Source organism: Alosa sapidissima, chromosome 8, assembly GCF_018492685.1.
Source record: "Alosa sapidissima isolate fAloSap1 chromosome 8, fAloSap1.pri, whole genome shotgun sequence".
In the NCBI taxonomy this organism is placed as follows: Eukaryota; Metazoa; Chordata; class Actinopteri; order Clupeiformes; family Clupeidae; genus Alosa; species Alosa sapidissima.
The window spans coordinates 21181289-21202484 of NC_055964.1; the positions used below are offsets into that span (position 1 = coordinate 21181289).

The window sequence follows — 21196 nt, forward strand, 5'->3', positions numbered from 1 at the left end:
AGCAAAAATATATTTTTTTAAGTAAAGCACTTCTGAGAGCATAAGCAATTTAAAATACACGTGCAAAGAGAGATCATCTGTTCATGGGTTTGATATCAGAAGTAATGCTGCCATCTAGTGGGTTTATTTTGTATTACAAAACAATTACAATGGGACTGTACAAGTAACACAGCTACATCAATTCAATGCAACAGGGCATTTGGAAAGATATACATACAAGAGGAAATTTGTCTTGGTTATGTGGCACACACATTTACACACACACACACACACACACACACACATATATATATATATATATATATATATATATATATATATATATATATATATATATGCTCATATGTTCAAATAGTTCAAATTCAATTCAGTTCAGTTTCAATCCTTTCAACCATTTTAGGAAACTCAGCAGGGTTTCTGTTCAGTTGTCATAAATGCAATCTGTAATAAATGAGAATTAGAAAAGTATTAGGGCCAATTACAGGAATTCACAAAAGAGAATTTGCAGCATATTACAATTGTATTAAATGCAAACACTGCACAATACATTTGATGCTTGATATATTTTCTGTGTGGCTTAAAACCTACCCTCTCCAACATCATCATAAATGTCAGATTCCCTGTGAGAAAGAAAAAGAGTTCAGATTCATAAGTAAATATGAATCCACATGCTATCCCAATGACAGATGTTCTGACTATGAGTAGGATTGTCAGACTATATTAAGTTGTTGGCACTTAATCCACTTTGGTTGCACTGTCCCAGTTATCAGTGTTTTGTTTTCCAGTCAAAAGTCTTGCATGCATTTTCTTAGATTGTCACTGAATATGAAAATGACATTTCTGGAGTCATTATTATAGCCAACTTTCTACCTGAAATGATCACACTAATAATCAGTAAGTTATACCAAATCATTAACAGGTACAATACTTACTGTTGGATGTTGCAAAGGCAAACATAGCCAACTGCAAAAGAAGGATGTCAATAATGAAAAATAATGACATTAGAAAACATTAGAAAGCAACTATTAATGAAACAAATACTTCATATCAAACGTGTTTGCTCACATTTTCCGTCTTTGTTCCTTCCGATTAGTTTGCCATCTTGAGGTTTCACAATGACATCAATAGTCTCTCCTGGTCTCAAGGGAAGATCTTTATTTCCCCACTTTTTAGTGGTCAAAGCTGGATCCACCATTACTTGGTACAACACACTGATATCTCCATCATACTGTCAATAACATATAACAACACGAAAGAGAAAAAAAATATTTTGAATGTTCCTTACTGGAGAGAGAGACAGACAGACAGACAGACAGACAGGACAAAAAGAAGACAGACACACCGACAGACAGACAGGACACAAATGAGTCAGACAGACAGAAAGACAAACAGTCAGACAGACACAAAGGAAACAGACAGAGAAAGAAGAACAGAGTGATGAATTTAGATGAAAGTGTCAGCTAAACTCTTCAAGGTGACCTTTCAAAACAAATGGAGTGAGAGATAAAGCTCCTAAATCAGCCGGCTGACTAATTTACCTTAAACTTCTTCCTGAACTCTTTCTCCTCTTTTTCAAACTTCTTCTTCTTCTTGCCATCTGCTTCCTCTGTTTTTCCAAATGGATGACTGAAAAGAGGGGGTACAGTATCTTTACATCAGTCCACACTTCATTGTGTCTACACATGCCTATCCAGTATGTATATCTAATGATATCTCACTTCCTTGCCATATAAAAATTAACACTTACTCAAATTATTTTTTGCAACAACCTAAGGTGTTGTTTTTAAGCAGTGCGATACGGCAATTAACTTCCCGAGTCCACCAGAAATAAAAAGAAGACAAAACAATCAACAACAACAGAGTCTGGGTCTATTCCCTGGTGTGTTCCAGGCACAGCAAGTGTATTTGACACACTCGTATAATATATCTCCATGGGGTTGTATGAATTTTAAAAAATATTAATTTCATATGCGGCCCATGCCCGATGTGGTCTGAGAGATCGAGGCTCAAAGCCTCCTCAACACTTAGAGCTGTCCACTTGTGATCAATTCAAAGGCAAAGTTAAGGCTAGGTGGGTCATAGGGCCTTTGATCATTTATAAACAGGCAGAGCAGGAATGAACAAGTACTGCTTTGTGCTGAAAACTGTCCAAATGCACATAGTTGATGGAATGTAATGAAACACAATGGCAATCACAGTGTTTCCACCATGGGGCCTGCACGCCATTTAGACTCCCAGCACACATAGAATAGACTCTGCACATATGGTTTTACTGTTGGAATTATGGGGGATAGGGGTCACTCACATTGAAAATACATTTTTATTTCTGTTTGAACAGAAGCTTTTGTGTTTTGCCTGTTACCATCATGATATTTACTGAAACTGTTCTGCTTAGAATCATTTTGCAGTGTTGAGCTAACATTTAAAGAGCAATCTTATTTATGTCCCAAACCTGGGTAAGTCAATTAATAAGTCAATGTAAACTCACTCAGTTAGTGATGGAGGAGGTAGAGAAGAATCCACATCTTCATAAACCTATCTACAAACTGTAGAAAATGAATTTCATACCATAATTTCCTGGGGAAGCTCCAACAGGTGGAGGTGGAGAAGGAGAACTAATTATATTAATTATCTATATTGAGTTTATAGTTCTTTTTCATTATAGGCATATTGCTATTAATGAGGGCTGATGTGTCCAAATAAAAACAACAGCATTTCATATGTGTAGAAATTGTCATAATAAGAAGCCTGTTGCCAAAGACATCCAGCTTACAACAATATATTCACAGCAATATCAAACTCAATACATTGAACTAATTGACTCACTGTGTAGAATAGCCTGATATCCGAAACACCCGCGTCATCATACACTTCACCGGCACCATCTGGTATGTGACCACTCTGTGGGCTCTATTTTGGCGACCAGAAATGTGGCGCAAAGTGGCGCAAAGCGCGACGCAAAGCTTGTTCTTATCTTAAACCCGGTCAGTGGCGGAATTTACGCCATGCGCTCCACTTTTATTAAACCTTGCGCCCAGGGGTGTGGCAGAAGGTGTGGTCCGGTGTGATCGCTATCTTACACTCTCTAAAAATCATTACGCCACTGACCAAGAGAAGTCAGAAATCCGCGGAGAGTTGTATATATGTTATTTTATCATTTGCAAATGGGTAATGACGATGCAAATTGGTAATTTGCAAATTGAGTAGGCACTTCACCAATAGTAGAAAGATGCATAGTCATTTAAATTGACAATTGGCTGATTATACCTTACATCATGCCAACAACAATGCGTGAATTGTTGTTCAATATAAAACACGCATAGGCATGCCCCGTCATTGAAAGAGCATTTGGGTTGCTGAAAATGCGCTTCAGATGTTTGGATAAGTCAGGTGGCACATTACAGTAGCCTACAGTCCTCAGAAAGTCGCAGCATTCTTTGTGGCATGTTGTGTGTTGCATAACATTGCCATGCACCATAGATGTCCCGTAGACATAGATGAGGAAACATTACAGGACTTTAGAAGACTTGATGCTGAATTGCATGTGCCGATACCAATGAACACAAATGCAGTAGCACGGGAGAGGAGGGATCAGTTGGCAGAAGAGCTGACATCTGTAGCCTGGTAAGCAACGTAATTATTTTTAAACCCGAACATTTCATTGATTATCATGACATTTAAAAAAAATAGTACCATGCATATATGATCCTGGATTCACAGTATGATTGTTTAAAGAAATCATGGAGCTCAAAGTATTGGGTTGTTTTTTATTATAGTAATTTGAAAATATAGTGCAACGACCATAGAAAAACAATGGCGGAAAAAAAACAAATGAGTTCATTTCCTCCGTCTTCGCCCTCCCCAGGTCCTCAGAGCAAAACTCACACTTTACGTGTTCAGGATGAAAGTAATGGTGGGCGGATGAAGCTGCTGTCAGTCTGGCCCTCACCCTGTCCACCAGCTGAGAGATCAGGGGGTTCTTGTTGAGTACAGGTCTCTGTGGGGACGTCCGTCTGCACTGTGGGCAGCTGTAGCAGCCTCTCTGCTCATCCTGGTCCCAGTCGCTGCTGATGCAGCCCATTTACCACTGTCTTACTGCCTCACTGTTTGTGTGCTATATTAGCACATATGCATAACCCCTCCCTCCATCCCACAGCCGGATTGTGGCCGCACCTATACCTTTTCTTAATATAGTTATTTGATTATTATATTATTTCACTATTATATTATATATATATATATATGTATCCATATTAATTTTATGCTGGTCTCTAGACTTTATTCTTGCACTGTTGCACTGTTGGACTTACTCATTTGCACCATCACCATGACACTCACTCTCACAGAGCACCTTACCTTACTATGCACAGAGTATCACAGGCTCAGTCCCTGCCTCAGTCATTGCAAGCGCCTCATGCTTAATCACCCCTAAGCACACTATGTGGATATTGTTTTAGACTTGATTTAGATTTAGTGTTATTTAGTATAATTTGTATTTTAGTATATGCTTTATCTTCTACTGTCCTTATTGGTTAGTTGTGTTTTTTATATTATATACTTTTAATTACTTTTAAGTATCTATCTATCTATCTATCTATCTATCTATTCAGTTGTGTCCACAGGGAATGGCCACTCAGCAGCTCCAAACAGATCAGACAGAAGAATGAGTCTTGCTCCTTCAGATGTCAGCATGTCCGCCATACTCGCGTACAGCACACACACTCACAGACACACAAACACACAGTCTCTTTCCCTATCTCTTCTCACACACACTTAACATGCAGTGGCTGGCTATTGGATTGGAGTGTGTTTGGTAAGGATCTGTGTTCTGAGATCTGTAAGAATCTGGAGTGGTTTCCTGAAGAAGTGATTTCAGGAGATGTGAGTGATACAGCAGAAGTGGGTGATGGAGAGAGCAGAGGTCAAGAATGTGCCTGTCATTAGATGGGTTCACAGACAAATAATCAGCTCACATACTTTCCAAAACAGCTATAACGACCCAACACAAATGCCCAACATCCAACACAGATCTATAGTCCGTTCAGTTTCTATGCCCTATCAGTTATTATTCCTCTGTGTCCCCTCTTTGGCTTCTTCACTCATGTTGCACTGAAAATAATAAGTAAACAATAGTGTTTTTTTTTGTTCAGGATACTATTAAAATATCAGATGAAATAGCTTAATGTATGTGCATTAGATGCTGTGTGAAATTGTTGACAAAGGTTTTGAGGCGTCTTTATAATATAAGATAATATTATTGTCTTGTTTCCACACAGGATGACAATCTGCCAAACAGAGAAGACACAGTAGGACACACTACAGCAAACATATTTTTTATTCCTGCAAAGGTACTTTACATTCACAGCTGATTACATTCAGTATTTTCAAAATATATTTTCATTTGATCTAATTTCTTGGTCTTTATGATCAAAGTATTGTTAAAAACTTGTTCTACAAGAAATTGAGTGGGCACACAGAGTATTAAAGAGAGTTGTGTGAAAATTACATTCTGAAACCATGCGGGGACCAATGTTTGAGCTTTGACTTTTATGTTGCACTACACTACTCGCTCTTCCTACTCCTAAATGTATTTGGTTCCCAAAGCTGAAACACTAATGGCTCCTACTGCAGCAACCAGAGGGGATCTAGCCTGGATAATACCAGACCAATTCTCAACTGAGAATACTCACAACAGCTTCACTGATGAGCTATAATCTAGCCAAAACCCAGGGTAGAGTGTGTCAGTGAATGTGGTCTGGACTCTGTGCAGGAAGGTTACTGTGTCAGAGATGCTGTAGAAGGCCAGAGTTCCTGCCCTGTGATCCACATACACTCCTACTCTGGGGCTGGTCACTAGAGGGAGTTCAGTCACTTCATTATTGTGCCAGAAGGAGGAGCCGGAGCTGGTGAGGCACAGGCTCCAGGACTGATCATTACCTCCAAACCCACACTCACTACCCTCCCCTTTCCTGCTGATGCTTTTATATGAGACTGCTATATTGACCCACTCCCCACTCCATTCAATCTCCCAGTAGCAGCGTGCAGACACACCCTCTCTACACAGCACCGCATACAATGTATCAAATCTCTCTGTATGATAAGGATATGACCGGAGATGGGATCTCTTCATCACCCTCCTGTTCCCCTCAGACAGATGGAGGTTTCCTTGTGCTGTGTTTGGATCCAGTGTGAAGTGACAGGAGTCTGATGGAATAGAGGACAACACAAGTGTTTCTTAATATAACATCACGATGAGTGACAGAATGACTGAATGTTAGATTGAGATTGTGTATGTGTTTTTGTCTGATTCTGCATATTTGCACTAGAATGAGTGCATGTGGGAGGCCCTTTACTTGTGTGTGATTTGTGTGTTTTCAATTGTAGGTTTATAAAGGAAGACATTTATGTACATCTATACACTAGAGAACATGCCCCAGGCCTTTGCTATATACACCACAAACATTATTTCACCACACATCAACACACTGATTCAGGATCACAGAGAAGAGGAATGTTATTTGATTGGCCGTTGGTCTTGAATAAGCGCCTTCAATGATCTCTGTAACTGAACAAGCGTGTCCCTTCCATATAAACTTCATACGGCCTGATCTGCTGTCAGCAAAACCCTGGCAACATCCGAATGACTGGACTGGGCTAAATCTAGAGGGGGAATCGAGCCTGCATCTGCTCTGTTGGTTATCATGAGTCTTGCATCAGTCATTGAAAATTCCTTTATTATGCCAACCCAACCTCATCTTCCCATCTCACTCTCATTTCTCATATTGGATCCACCAAGGAGAATACAGTCTATGGAAATACAATGTATGTCACTTCATGTATCCATTTCTGAGGCTGTGTTTACCCCTATACATTTGTTGTATTCTTCTTTCCATGCTGACTTGTGTATCTTTACATGTCTGGATGTCTGAATGAATTAATGTATCACATTTGGGATCCTTGGATATATTTGGAATATCTGTTTTGTATATTGTGGACTCAAAGAATTAAAATATCTGTGTGTGTGTGTGTGTGTGTGTGTGTGTGTGTGTGTGTGTGTGTGTGTGTGTGTGTGTGTGTGTGTGTCTGGCCTGGTCATCTTTATGTATCCATGTGTATGTGTCTGTGTCCATTAGTGTGTGTGGGTGGGTAGGTGTGGGTGGGTGAGTGAGAAAGAGAGAGAGACTAAGCAAACAGACCAGACTTTGACTTGTTTCAAGTACATACAGTGCAACCAGAAGGTTTTCAGACCCGGTCATGTTTTCCACATTTTGTTATGTTTTAGACTCATCTTAAAATGGATTCAAAATCTGGTGCATCCTACTTCTATCAATGGTCCTTGAGATGCTTCTAGAACCTGATTTGAGTCCACCTGTGCCTAAATGAATTCATTGGACCTTATTAGTAGAGGCACACACCTGTCTAACAGGTCTCACAGTTGATGATGTATGTCAGAGTGAAAACCAAGCTACGTGGTCGAGATAATTTACGGTTTACCTACGAGACAGGGTTGTGTGAAGACACGGATATGGGGAAGCATCCAAGAACATTTCTGCAGCATTGAAAGTGCTCAAGAGTATGGTAATCTCAATCATCTCAAATGAAAAGGATTAAGAACAACCAACAGTCTTCCTAGATTTGCTGTGTGTGGAAGAAAACAAACACTGAGCTGCACTGATGGTTCTCCTTCTGTAAGCTTTTCTGATCTGGATCTCATTCATAGTGACCACTGGTTCCTTGGTTACGTGTCTGAAAAAAGCCCCTTCGTCCCGGATTACTTCGTTTGGCAGAGAGGCCAGATCTAGAAAGACTGTTGGTTTTTCCAAACTTTTCCAATTGAGAATGATGGAGGCTACCATGCTCTTGGGCACTTTCAATTCTGCTGAAATGTTTGCGTGTCGTCACACAACCCTATCTCGCAGGTCTACGGACATTACTCTTGACCTTGTGGCTTGGTTTTCACTCTGACATACGCCATCAACTGTGAGATAAATGTGTGCCTCTCCTAATAATGTCCAATGAATTCATTTAGGCACAGGTGGACTCCAGTCAAGTTCTAGAAGCATCTTAAGGACCCTTGCTAGAAGTAAGATGCACCAGAGCTGAATTGCAAGCGTCATAACAAAGGGTCTGAATATTTATTTAAGTAGGATATTTCAGTCTTTCATTTTTTATAAATTGACAAAACACTCCAAACACCTGCCGGAGATTGCTGTTAAAGGGGCATAGCAAATCCTTTACATTCCCTCCTGAATTTAGAAAGTCATATTACTGTAAGACATAGGCTGATGGTGGACTTTGTATTGGTGGGCTAAAAAACACAAAGGCCCAACACCTGTTACTACTCTGTAAGCATGACTGTCTGGAAAATACATTGCTTCCTCCTCTCCTGGAAACCCCATAATAAAATGTTGAACTGTTTAAACATGTTCATTTTTAATGAAACTTGACCTGTGATTTGGACTCAAACTCACATTGTAGGAATTCCTCTCTGGTTGTAGGTTCCAAAGGCAAAATAGCCTGGACTTCAGTCACTATTGAAATAAAAAAAAAATTACATTATAGACAACACTGACTTAAATAAGCTGTATGAATGGCGACAAGGTTAGGTCAACCTAACCTTTGGTTTTTATATCAATAAAATTATAGTGTGTAGAATGTGACCAACCTGCTGCAAATATCTTCATGACTTTCTCTTTGCAGAAATCCTCCAGATGTCCCTTTAGCGAAGCGACAGATTTCTTCACAGCCTCAAAAGAAAGGCTTTGGTTAACATAGATGCTGGATACGTCTGTAGGTGTGTTGCTCACTGACTGGAAAGTCTAAATACAGAAACATTTGACAGAGAGAGAGAAAGACAAAGAGAGACAGAAACTAGTTACAGTACATGATAAATACAGCATTTAGGTTTAAGTAAGTTGTAAGTTTAAATCTACAATCTGTATTTCATTACATATAAATCCAGTTGATTCAGTTGATCTGGATGTTTTTTGCTAACTTTAACAAAAGCATTACAATGCACATGTGACTAGTTATATATTATATTAGGGATGAGTTATAGACTATATCTCAGAAGATCATAGATTTATACAATATACATTAGGAATGTGGAAATACCATTCAATGTGATCCTTTTGGTCACAAGAATACTTCTTGAGAGCCAAAATAAAAACCTAACAATTATGCTTAATTTTTATGAGCATTACAAAAATATTCCTTTCAGATCTCAAATGCCATGGGGTCTGCTAAAGTGCTGTGTGAGGTAAATTAATACCATCATCACCTCCTGTTCCCTCATAAACTATCAACAGTTACCTTAAGGAAATGGATGTGATCCTGTGTGTGTGAAAGCTGCTCCAGCTCAGCATCTCTCCTCTTCAGCTCAGCAATCTCCTCCTCCAGTTGCTTCAGGAGTCCTTCAGCCCGACTCACCTCAGCCTTCTCCTGAGCTCTGATCAGCTCTTTCACCTCAGAGCGCCTTCTCTCAATGGAGCGGATCATCTCAGTGAAGATCTGCTCACTGTCCTCCACTGCTGTCTGTGCAGAACTCTGTTAGGAGACATAATCACATGGTGTCCATCTAAAGTAGCCCTCGTTCAACTCTTCCACAAAACCTATCAATAGTGTGGCTTAGAGGAACTGGGAAAATCTCCTCTCTGGCTAACTGAGAGCCCCAGTCCCTAAATGAACCCTGGCTCTCAGCAGTCTTGGGGAGCCATTCTTCTCCTGTGGTCAGCACTCACCTTGATAGTCTCCACAGCCTTCTTCAGCTCCTGCAGCTCCTTCTCTCTCTTCAGGATTCTCTGCTGAAATCTCCTTTGAGTCTCTTCCAAGTGTGTCTGTGTTGAACAAATGCATCACATTCATACTGCTGTTAACTCAGAATTACTAGGCCTGTTAGACAATTCCTCAAGAGCCAACTGCAAAGGGTGAGCTCACAAACACATGGCTATGTTGATCTTTAATGTTACCAATTACAACTTCATTAGAGAGAAGTGATTTCATACCGTTGTTCGCTCTCTAACTGTCTAATGAAACTAGAGGGTGTCAGACTCATATTAGGATTTGTTGGAAAGAGACCTCATAGGGGCCAACAGATAACTGTTGACTGACAATATACTCCTTTACTACACCAATGAGCAAACAAGGCATGTTTAGCATGTACTGCTGTCAATACTGCTCTTATTTTCTTGAAATACCTTACCTTCCATGTCAATCTCTCTTTTTCAACAGCATAGCGTATATGGCTACGCCAACGTAATGTAGCCTAATTGTTGGGGCAGCAGAAATTTCCATTTTTTTCAGCCTCTTCCTTACTGAAGATGTTTGAGCTAGGTTTATTTTATTTATCATATCATGATAATGCTTATCACACATACATGTAATAAAAAATATTTTTGTATTATTATTATTATTTTCCCATACCTTCTGAGGAGGTATACGAAACCTGGGCGGGGCAGTATCTTTGACACCCCTGGTCTACAACATTCATTCCAGTTGTACACCATATAGCCCATGTTGTACCACAGCTAACGTTCCTTACCTGTTTCTCCTTTCTCCCTGCAGAGGCTGACACATTGTCATGGCCTTTGTGTTCATCCACCATGCAGAGAAAACAGACACAACTCTGGTCTGTACGACAAAATATCTCCAGAGGCTTCTCATGCTGGGTGCAGATCCTCTCCTGTAGCTGACCTGTGGCATCAACCACCTTGTGTTTTCGTCCAGGATTAAGTTCATTGTGAGATGTATAGTGATTTTCACAGTAAGACAACAGACAATCCAGACAGGACTTCACAGCTTTGAGTTTTCTCCCAGTGCAGATGTCACAATCCACATCTCCAGCTCCAGCACATACAACAGGAGCAGGAACAACAGTTTGAATTCGGGTCTTCCTTAGCTGCTCCACAAGCTCAGCAACAACATTATTTTTGTTTAAAACGGGTCTAGAATTAAGCGTCTGTCTGCACTGGGGGCAGCTGTAGACTCCCTTCTGATCTTCCTGATCCCAGCAGCCCTTAATGCAGCCCATGCAGTAATTGTGTCCACAGGGAATAGTCACTGGATCTTTCAGCAGATCCAAACAAATAGGACATGTAAAAAGTTCTTGATTACATGATATCGCCTCTGCCATTCTTCTTGAGTAGGTTACAAACACTTTACGAAGCTAGAAGACAACATCTGCCCTGCCCTACACACACTAGTTTCGTTTCTAAATAATCTAGGCGTGCATTAGCCTACCTTGAAAAACACTTCCTTGTTGTGAGAGAGGTCAACGTCCAATCCACTACTATCACAAAGGCTACCACCAAGACAAATAACGCAAATAGTCAGTTGTTGTTTCACTATAGACTAGGCTACGTATATGTTTGGTCTAAATGTAAAATGATGTTCGTTTTTTATTAGGGAATAGGCCTATCATACTGATTTCAGTATACATTATTTATACAGTATTCATGGACAACCATGAATAATCTTTGAACAAAATAGTGTAATCTAACTTAATTACTGATGGCAATTAGCAAAAATAACATTTTTAAGTAAAGCACTTCTGAGAGCATAAGCAATTTAAAATACACGTGCAAAGAGAGATCATCTGTTCATGGGTTTGATATCAGAAGTAATGCTACCATCTAGTGGGTTTATTTTGTATTACAAAACAATTACAATGGGACTGTACAAGTAACACAGCTACATCAATTCAATGCAACAGGACATTTGGAAAGATATACAACAGGAAATTTGTCTTGGTTATGTGGCACACACACACACACACACACACACACATATATATATATATATATATATATATATAATATATATGTGTATATATATATATATATGCTCATATGTTCAAATAGTTCAAATTCAATTCAGTTCAGTTTCAATCCTTTCAACCATTTTAGGAAACTCAGCAGGGTTTCTGTTCAGTTGTCATAAATGCAATCTGTAATAAATGAGAATTAGAAAAGTATTAGGGCCAATTACAGGAATAAACAAAAGTGAATTTGCAGCATATTACAATGGTATTAAATGCAAACAAACACTGCACAATACATTTGATGCTTGATATATTTTCTGTGTGGCTTAAAACCTACCCTCTCCAACATCATCATAAATGTCAGATTCCCTGTGAGAAAGAAAAAGAGTTCAGATTCATAAGTAAATATGAATCCACATGCTATCCCAATGACAGATGTTCTGACTGAGTAGGATTGTCAGACTATATTAAGTTGTTGGCACTTAATCCACTTTGGTTGCACTGTCCCAGTTTTGTTTTCCAGTCAAAAGTCTTGCATGCATTTTCTTAGATTGTCACTGAATCTGAACATGACATTTCTGGAGTCATTTCGACAGCTATTGATTAGCAATTTTGTGAAAACAACTGCCACTTTTTTAAACTGAGTTTTGCACCTTTTCAGCATTTGAGCTGTTACATAACCTTATTATAGCCAACTTTCTACCTGAAATGATCACACTAATAATCAGTAAGTTATACCAAATCATTAACAGGTACAATACTTACTGTTGGATGTTGCGAAGGCAAACATAGCCAACTGCAAAAGAAGGATGTCAATAATAAAAAATAATGACATTAGAAAACATTAGAAAGCAACTATTAATGAAACAAATACTTCATATCAAACGTGTTTGCTCACATTTTCCGTCTTTGTTCCTTCCGATTAGTTTGCCATCTTGAGGTTTCACAATCAATCAATAGTCTCTCCTGGTCTCAAGGGAAGATCTTTATTTCCCCACTTTTTAGTGGTCAAAGCTGGATCCACCATTACTTGGTACAACACACTGATATCTCCATCATACTGTCAATAACATATAACAACACGAAAGAGAAAAAAATTTTTTGAATGTTCCTTACTGGAGAGAGAGACAGACAGACAGACAGACAGACAGACAGACAGACAGACAGACAGACAGGACAAAAAGAAGATAGACACACAGACAGACAGACAGACAGGACACAAATGAGTCAGACAGACAGAAAGACAAACAGTCAGACAGACACAAAGGAAACAGACAGAGAAAGAAGAACAGAGTGATGAATTTAGATGAAAGTGTCAGCTAAACTCTTCAAGGTGACCTTTCAAAACAAATGGAGTGAGAGATAAAGCTCCTAAATCAGCTGGCTGACTAATTTACCTTAAACTTCTTCCTGAACTCTTTCTCCTCTTTTTCAAACTTCTTCTTCTTCTTGCCATCTGCTTCCTCTGTTTTTCCAAATGGATGACTGAAAAGAGGGGGTACAGTATCTTTACATCAGTCCACACTTCATTGTGTCTACACATGCCTCTCCAGTATGTATATCTAATGGTATCTCACTTCCTTGCCATATAAAAATTAACACATACTCAAATTATTTTTTGCAACAACCTAAGGTGTTGTTTTTAAGCAGTGCGATACGGCAATTAACTTCCCGAGTCCACCAGAAATAAAAAGTGTATATGACACACTCGTATAATATATCTCCATGGGGTTGTATGAATTTAAAAAAATATTAATTTCATATGCGGCCCATGCCCGATGTGGTCTGAGAGATCGAGGCTCAAAGCCTCCTCAACACTTAGAGCTGTCCACTTGTGATAAATTCAAAGGCAAAGTTAAGGCTAGGTGGGTCATAGGGCCTTTGATCATTTATAAACAGGCAGAGCAGGAATGAACAAGTACTGCTTTGTGCTGAAAACTGTCCAAATGCACATAGTTGATGGAATGTAATGAAACACAATGGCAATCACAGTGTTTCCACCATGGGGCCTGCACGCCATTTAGACTCCCAGCACACATAGAATAGACTCTGCACATATGGTTTTACTGTTGGAATTATGGGGGATAGGGGTCACTCACATTGAAAATACATTTTTATTTCTGCTTGAACAGAAGCTTTTGTGTTTTGCCTGTTACCATCATGATATTTACTGAAACTGTTCTGCTTAGAATCATTTTGCAGTGTTGAGCTAACATTTAAAGAGCAATCTTATTTATGTCCCAAACCTGGGTAAGTCAATTAATAAGTCAATGTAAACTCACTCAGTTAGTGATGGAGGAGGTAGAGAAGAATCCACATCATCATAAACCTATCTACAAACTGTAGAAAATGAATTTCATACCATAATTTCCTGGGGAAGCTCCAACAGGTGGAGGTGGAGAAGGAGAACTAATTATATTAATTATCTATATTGAGTTTATAGTTCTTTTTAATTATAGGCATATTGCTATTAATGAGGGCTGATGTGTCCAAATAAAAACAACAGCATTTCATATGTGTAGAAATTGTCATAATAAGAAGCCTGTTGCCAAAGACATCCAGTTTACAACAATATATTCACAGCAATATCAAACTCAATACATTGAACTAATTGACTCACTGTGTAGACTAGCCTGATATCCGAAACACCCGCGTCATCATACACTTCACCGGCACCATCTGGTATGTGACCACTCTGTGGGCTCTATTTTGGCGACCAGAAATGTGGCGCAAAGTGGCGCAAAGCGCGACGCAAAGCTTGTTCTTATCTTAAACCCGGTCAGTGGCGGAATTTACGCCATGCGCTCCACTTTTATTAAACCTCGTGCCCAGGGGTGCGGCAGAAGGTGTGGTCCGGCGCATGATCTGATCGCTATCTTACACTCTCTAAAAATCATTACGCCACTGACCAAGAGAAGTCAGAAATCCGCGGAGAGTTGTATATATGTTATTTTATCATTTGCAAATGGGTAATGACGATGCAAATTGGTAATTTGCAAATTGAGTAGGCACTTCACCAATAGTAGAAAGATGCATAGTCATTTAAATTGACAATTGGCTGATTATACCTTACATCATGCCAACAACAATGCGTGAATTGTTGTTCAATATAAAACACGCATAGGCATGCCCCGTCATTGAAAGAAGTCAGGTGGCACATTACAGTAGCCTACAGTCCTCAGAAAGTTGCAGCATTCTTTGTGGCATGTTGTGTGTTGCATAACATTGCCATGCACCATAGATGTCCCGTAGACATATATGACGAAACATTACAGGACTTTAGAAGACTTGATGCTGAATTGCATGTGCCGATACCAATGAACACAAATGCAGTAGCACGGGAGAGGAGGGATCAGTTGGCAGAAGAGCTGACATCTGTAGCCTGGTAAGCAACGTAATAGTTTGATTTATTTTTAAACCCGAACATTTCATTGATTATCATGACATTTAAAAAAAATAGTACCATGCATATATGATCCTGGATTCACAGTATGATTGTTTAAAGAAATCATGGAGCTCAAAGTATTGGGTTGTTTACGACCATAGTGCAACGACCATAGAAAAACAATGGCGGAAAAAAAACAAATGAGTTCATATCCTCCCTCTTCGCCCTCCCCAGGTCCTCAGAGCAAAACTCACACTTTACGTGTTCAGGATGAAAGTAACGGTGGGCGGATGAAGCTGCTGTCAGTCTGGCCCTCACCCTGTCCACCAGCTGAGAGATCAGGGGGTTCTTGTTGAGTACAGGTCTCTGTGGGGACGTCCGTCTGCACTGTGGGCAGCTGTAGCAGCCTCTCTGCTCATCCTGGTCCCAGTCGCTGCCGATGCAGCCCATTTACCACTGTCTTACTGCCTCACTGTTTGTGTGCTATATTAGCACATATGCATAACCCCTCCCTCCATCCCACAGCCGGATTGTGGCCGCACCTATACCTTTTCTTAATATAGTTATATTATTATTATATTATTTCACTATTATATTATATATATATATATGTATCCATATTAATTTTATGCTGGTCTCTAGACTTTATTCTTGCACTGTTGCACTGTTGAACTTACTCATTTGCACCATCACCATGACACTCACTCTCACAGAGCACCTTACCTTACTATGCACAGAGTATCACAGGCTCAGTCCCTGCCTCAGTCATTGCAAGCGCCTCATGCTTAATCACCCCTAAGCACACTATGTGGATATTGTTTTAGACTTGATTTAGATTTAGTGTTATTTAGTATAATTTGTATTTTAATATATGCTTTATCTTCTACTGTCCTTATTGCTTAGTTGTGTTTTTTATATTATATACTTTTAATTACTTTTAAGTATCTATCTATCTATCTATCTATCTATCTATCTATTCAGTTGTGTCCACAGGGAATGGCCACTCAGCAGCTCCAAACAGATCAGACAGAAGAATGAGTCTTGCTCCTTCAGATGTCAGCATGTCCGCCATACTCGCGTACAGCACACACACTCACAGACACACAAACACACAGTCTCTTTCCCTATCTCTTCTCACACACACTTAACATGCAGTGGCTGGCTATTGGATTGGAGTGTGTTTGGTAAGGATCTGTGTTCTGAGATCTGTAAGAATCTGGAGTGGTTTCCTGAAGAAGTGATTTCAGGAGATGTGAGTGATACAGCAGAAGTGGGTGATGGAGAGAGCAGAGGTCAAGAATGTGCCTGTCATTAGATGGGTTCACAGACAAATAATCAGCTCACATACTTTCCAAAACAGCTATAACGACCCAACACAAATGCCCAACATCCAACACAGATCTATAGTCCGTTCAGTTTCTATGCCCTATCAGTTATTATTCCTCTGTGTCCCCTCTTTGGCTTCTTCACTCATGTTGCACTGAAAATAATAAGTAAACAATAGTGTTTTTTTTTGTTCAGGATACTATTAAAATATCAGATGAAATAGCTTAATGTATGTGCATTAGATGCTGTGTGAAATTGTTGACAAAGGTTTTGAGGCGTCTTTATAATATAAGATAATATTATTGTCTTGTTTCCACACAGGATGACAATCTGCCAAACAGAGAAGACACAGTAGGACACACTACAGCAAACATATTTTTTATTCCTGCAAAGGTACTTTACATTCACAGCTGATTACATTCAGTATTTTCAAAATATATTTTCATTTGATCTAATTTCTTGGTCTTTATGATCAAAGTATTGTTAAAAACTTGTTCTACAAGAAATTGAGTGGGCACACAGAGTATTAAAGAGAGTTGTGTGAAAATTACATTCTGAAACCATGCGGGGACCAATGTTTGAGCTTTGACTTTTATGTTGCACTACACTACTCGCTCTTCCTACTCCTAAATGTATTTGGTTCCCAAAGCTGAAACACTAATGGCTCCTACTGCAGCAACCAGAGGGGATCTAGCCTGGATAATACCAGACCAATTCTCAACTGAGAATACTCACAACAGCTTCACTGATGAGCTATAATCTAGCCAAAACCCAGGGTAGAGTGTGTCAGTGAATGTGGTCTGGACTCTGTGCAGGAAGGTTACTGTGTCAGAGATGCTGTAGAAGGCCAGAGTTCCTGCCCTGTGATCCACATACACTCCTACTCTGGGGCTGGTCACTAGAGGGAGTTCAGTCACTTCATTATTGTGCCAGAAGGAGGAGCTGGAGCTGGTGAGGCACAGCCTCCAGGACTGATCATTACCTCCAAACTCACACTGAATACCCTGTCCTTTCCTGCTGATGCTTTTATATGAGACTGCTATATTGACCCACTCCCCACTCCATTCAATCTCCCAGTAGCAGCGTGCAGACACACCCTCTCTACACAACACCGCATACAATGTATCAAATCTCTCTGTATGATCAGGATATGACCAGAGCTGGGATCTCTTATTCACCCTCCTGTTCCCCTCAGACAGATGGAGGTTTCCTTGTGCTGTGTTTGGATCCAGTGTGAAGTGACAGGAGTCTGATGGAATAGAGGACAACACAAGTGTTTCTTAATATAACATCACGATGAGTGACAGAATGACTGAATGTTAGATTGAGATTGTGTATGTGTTTTTGTCTGATTCTGCATATTTGCACTAGAATGAGTGCATGTGGGAGGCCCTTTACTTGTGTGTGATTTGTGTGTTTTCAATTGTAGGTTTATAAAGGAAGACATTTATGTACATCTATACACTAGAGAACATGCCCCAGGCCTTTGCTATATACACCACAAACATTATTTCACCACACATCAACACACTGATTCAGGATCACAGAGAAGAGGAATGTTATTTGATTGGCCGTTGGTCTTGAATAAGCGCCTTCAATGATCTCTGTAACTGAACAAGCGTGTCCCTTCCATATAAACTTCATACGGCCTGATCTGCTGTCAGCAAAACCCTGGCAACATCCGAATGACTGGACTGGGCTAAATCTAGAGGGGGAATCGAGCCTGCATCTGCTCTGTTGGTTATCATGAGTCTTGCATCAGTCATTGAAAATTCCTTTATTATGCCAACCCAACCTCATCTTCCCATCTCACTCTCATTTCTCATATTGGATCCACCAAGGAGAATACAGTCTATGGAAATACAATGTATGTCACTTCATGTATCCATTTCTGAGGCTGTGTTTACCCCTATACATTTGTTGTATTCTTCTTTCCATGCTGACTTGTGTATCTTTACATGTCTGGATGTCTGAATGAATTAATGTATCACATTTGGGATCCTTGGATATATTTGGAATATCTGTTTTGTATATTGTGGACTCAAAGAATTAAAATATCTGTGTGTGTGTGTGTGTGTGTGTGTGTGTGTGTGTGTGTGTGTGTGTGTGTGTGTGTGTGTGTGTGTGTGTGTCTGGCCTGGTCATCTTTATGTATCCATGTGTATGTGTCTGTGTCCATTAGTGTGTGTGGGTGGGTAGGTGTGGGTGGGTGAGTGAGAAAGAGAGAGAGACTAAGCAAACAGACCAGACTTTGACTTGTTTCAAGTACATACAGTGCAACCAGAAGGTTTTCAGACCCGGTCATGTTTTCCACATTTTGTTATGTTTTAGACTCATCTTAAAATGGATTCAAAATCTGGTGCATCCTACTTCTATCAATGGTCCTTGAGATGCTTCTAGAACCTGATTTGAGTCCACCTGTGCCTAAATGAATTCATTGGACCTTATTAGTAGAGGCACACACCTGTCTAACAGGTCTCACAGTTGATGATGTATGTCAGAGTGAAAACCAAGCTACGTGGTCGAGATAATTTACGGTTTACCTACGAGACAGGGTTGTGTGAAGACACGGATATGGGGAAGCATCCAAGAACATTTCTGCAGCATTGAAAGTGCTCAAGAGTACGGTAATCTCAATCATCTCAAATGAAAAGGATTAAGAACAACCAACAGTCTTCCTAGATTTGCTGTGTGTGGAAGAAAACAAACACTGAGCTGCACTGATGGTTCTCCTTCTGTAAGCTTTTCTGATCTGGATCTCATTCATAGTGACCACTGGTTCCTTGGTTACGTGTCTGAAAAAAGCCCCTTCGTCCCGGATTACTTCGTTTGGCAGAGAGGCCAGATCTAGAAAGACTGTTGGTTTTTCCAAACTTTTCCAATTGAGAATGATGGAGGCTACCATGCTCTTGGGCACTTTCAATTCTGCTGAAATGTTTGCGTGTCGTCACACAACCCTATCTCGTAGGTCTACGGACATTACTCTTGACCTTGTGGCTTGGTTTTCACTCTGCCATACGCAGACGCATACACTGTGAGACCTTACGTAGATAAAGGTGTGCCTCTCCTAATAATGTCCAATGAATTAATTTAGGCACAAGTGGACTCCAGTCAAGTTCTAGAAGCATCATAAGGACCCTTTCTAGAAGTAAGATGCACCAGAGCTGAATTGCAAGCGTCATAACAAAGGGTCTGAATATTTATTTAAGTAGGATATTTCAGTCTTTCATTTTTTATAAATTGACAAAACACTCCAAACACCTGCCGGAGATTGCTGTTAAAGGGGCATAGCAAATCCTTTACATTCCCTCCTGAATTTAGAAAGTCATATTACTGTAAGACATAGGCTGATGGTGGACTTTGTATTGGTGGGCTAAAAAACACAAAGGCCCAACACCTGTTACTACTCTGTAAGCATGACTGTCTGGAAAATACATTGCTTCCTCCTCTCCTGGAAACCCCATAATAAAATGTTGAACTGTTTAAACATGTTCATTTTTAATGAAACTTGACCTGTGATTTGGACTCAAACTCACATTGTAGGAATTCCTCTCTGGTTGTAGGTTCCAAAGGCAAAATAGCCTGGACTTCAGTCACTATTGAAATAAAAAAAAAATTACATTATAGACAACACTGACTTAAATAAGCTGTATGAATGGCGACAAGGTTAGGTCAACCTAACCTTTGGTTTTTATATCAATAAAATTATAGTGTGTAGAATGTGACCAACCTGCTGCAGATATCTTCATGACTTTCTCTTTGCAGAAATCCTCCAGATGTCCCTTTAGCGAAGCGACAGATTTCTTCACAGCCTCAAAAGAAAGGCTTTGGTTAACATAGATGCTGGATACGTCTGTAGGTGTGTTTCTCACTGACTGGAAAGTCTAAATACAGAAACATTCAGAGAGAGTGAGAGGAAGACAAAGAGAGACAGAAACTAGTTACAGTACATGATAAATACAGCATTTAGGTTTAAGTAAGTTGTAAGTTTAAATCTACAATCTGTATTTCATTATATATAAATCCAGTTGATTCAGTTGATCTGGATGTTTTTTGCTAACTTTAACAAAAGCATTACAATGCACATGTGACTAGTTAGATATTATATTAGGGATGAGTTATAGACTATATCTCAGAAGATCATAGATTTATACAATATACATTAGGAATGTGGAAATACCATTCAATGTGATCCTTTTGGTCACAAGAATACTTCTTGAGAGCCAAAATAAAAACCTAACAATTATGCTTAATTTTTATGAGCATTACAAAAATATTCCTTTCAGATCTCAAATGCCATGGGGTCTGCTAAAGTGCTGTGTGAGGTAAATTAATACCATCATCACCTCCTGTTCCCTCATAAACTATCAACAGTTACCTTGAGGAAATGGATGTGATCCTGTGTGTGTGAAAGCTGCTCCAGCTCAGCATCTCTCCTCTTCAGCTCAGCAATCTCCTCCTCCAGTTGCTTCAGGAGTCCTTCAGCCCGACTCACCTCAGCCTTCTCCTGAGCTCTGATCAGCTCTTTCACCTCAGAGTGCCTTCTCTCAATGGAGCGGATCATCTCAGTGAAGATCTGCTCACTGTCCTCCACTGCTGTCTGTGCAGAACTCTGTTAGGAGACATAATCACATGGTGTCCATCTAAAGTAGCCCTCGTTCAACTCTTCCACAAAACCTATCAATAGTGTGGCTTAGAGGAACTGGGAAAATCTCCTCTCTGGCTAA

General features: G+C 39.7%; 2 protein-coding genes and 2 long non-coding RNA genes across 5 annotated transcripts in view; all 4 read right to left on the bottom strand.

Annotated features, from left to right (window-relative positions):
• Positions 1 to 80: 80 nt before the first annotated feature.
• On the bottom strand, positions 81 to 1581 carry LOC121714793. Its single transcript, XR_006033438.1, has 5 exons — positions 1539 to 1581; positions 1066 to 1228; positions 933 to 963; positions 589 to 620; positions 81 to 441 (listed from the first exon to the last, which is right to left on the bottom strand). It is a non-coding gene; the product is annotated as an uncharacterized LOC121714793 (long non-coding RNA).
• Positions 1582 to 5317: 3736 nt separating this feature from the next.
• Positions 5318 to 11313, bottom strand: LOC121714789 (tripartite motif-containing protein 16-like). Of its 2 annotated transcripts, none has more exons than XM_042099856.1 (6): positions 10541 to 11313; positions 9741 to 9827; positions 9313 to 9546; positions 8666 to 8819; positions 8472 to 8531; positions 5318 to 6204 (listed from the first exon to the last, which is right to left on the bottom strand). In XM_042099856.1, exons 1-6 carry the CDS (start codon positions 11129 to 11131, stop codon positions 5687 to 5689), a joined length of 1644 nt encoding a protein of 547 aa, XP_041955790.1. In that variant the 5' UTR covers positions 11132 to 11313; the 3' UTR covers positions 5318 to 5686. The 2 variants fall into 2 exon arrangements, with proteins under 2 accessions (XP_041955790.1, XP_041955789.1); XM_042099855.1 differs by having other exon boundaries at positions 9741 to 9836; positions 10541 to 11311.
• A 525-nt stretch (positions 11314 to 11838) lies between these two features.
• Positions 11839 to 12708, bottom strand: LOC121714792. The gene is made up of 4 exons (XR_006033437.1): positions 12657 to 12708; positions 12524 to 12554; positions 12096 to 12127; positions 11839 to 11944 (listed from the first exon to the last, which is right to left on the bottom strand). It is a non-coding gene; the product is annotated as an uncharacterized LOC121714792 (long non-coding RNA).
• Positions 12709 to 16831: 4123 nt separating this feature from the next.
• The window catches only part of LOC121714790 (tripartite motif-containing protein 16-like), a 7112-nt gene continuing 2747 nt past the window's right edge, over positions 16832 to 21196 (bottom strand). The window contains exons 5-6 of the mRNA XM_042099857.1: positions 20006 to 20065; positions 16832 to 17718 (exon numbers count right to left, since the gene is read on the bottom strand). Of these exons, the coding sequence (XP_041955791.1) occupies positions 17201 to 17718; positions 20006 to 20065 (578 nt within the window). The 3' untranslated portion in view covers positions 16832 to 17200. The remainder of the gene's footprint in view (positions 17719 to 20005; positions 20066 to 21196) is intronic.

Excerpts from the sequence above, each read along its gene's own strand:
- LOC121714789 (XM_042099855.1), bottom strand. The coding sequence starts at position 11,131 with ATGGCAGAGGCGATATCATGTAATCAAGAACTTTTTACATGTCCTATT. Across the intron at positions 9,547-9,740 it reads AGGCTGTGGAGACTATCAAG|AGTTCTGCACAGACAGCAGT; the intron begins GTGAGTGCTGAC and ends GTCTCCTAACAG. Across the intron at positions 8,532-8,665 it reads CATGAAGATATTTGCAGCAG|TGACTGAAGTCCAGGCTATT; the intron begins GTTGGTCACATT and ends TTATTTCAATAG.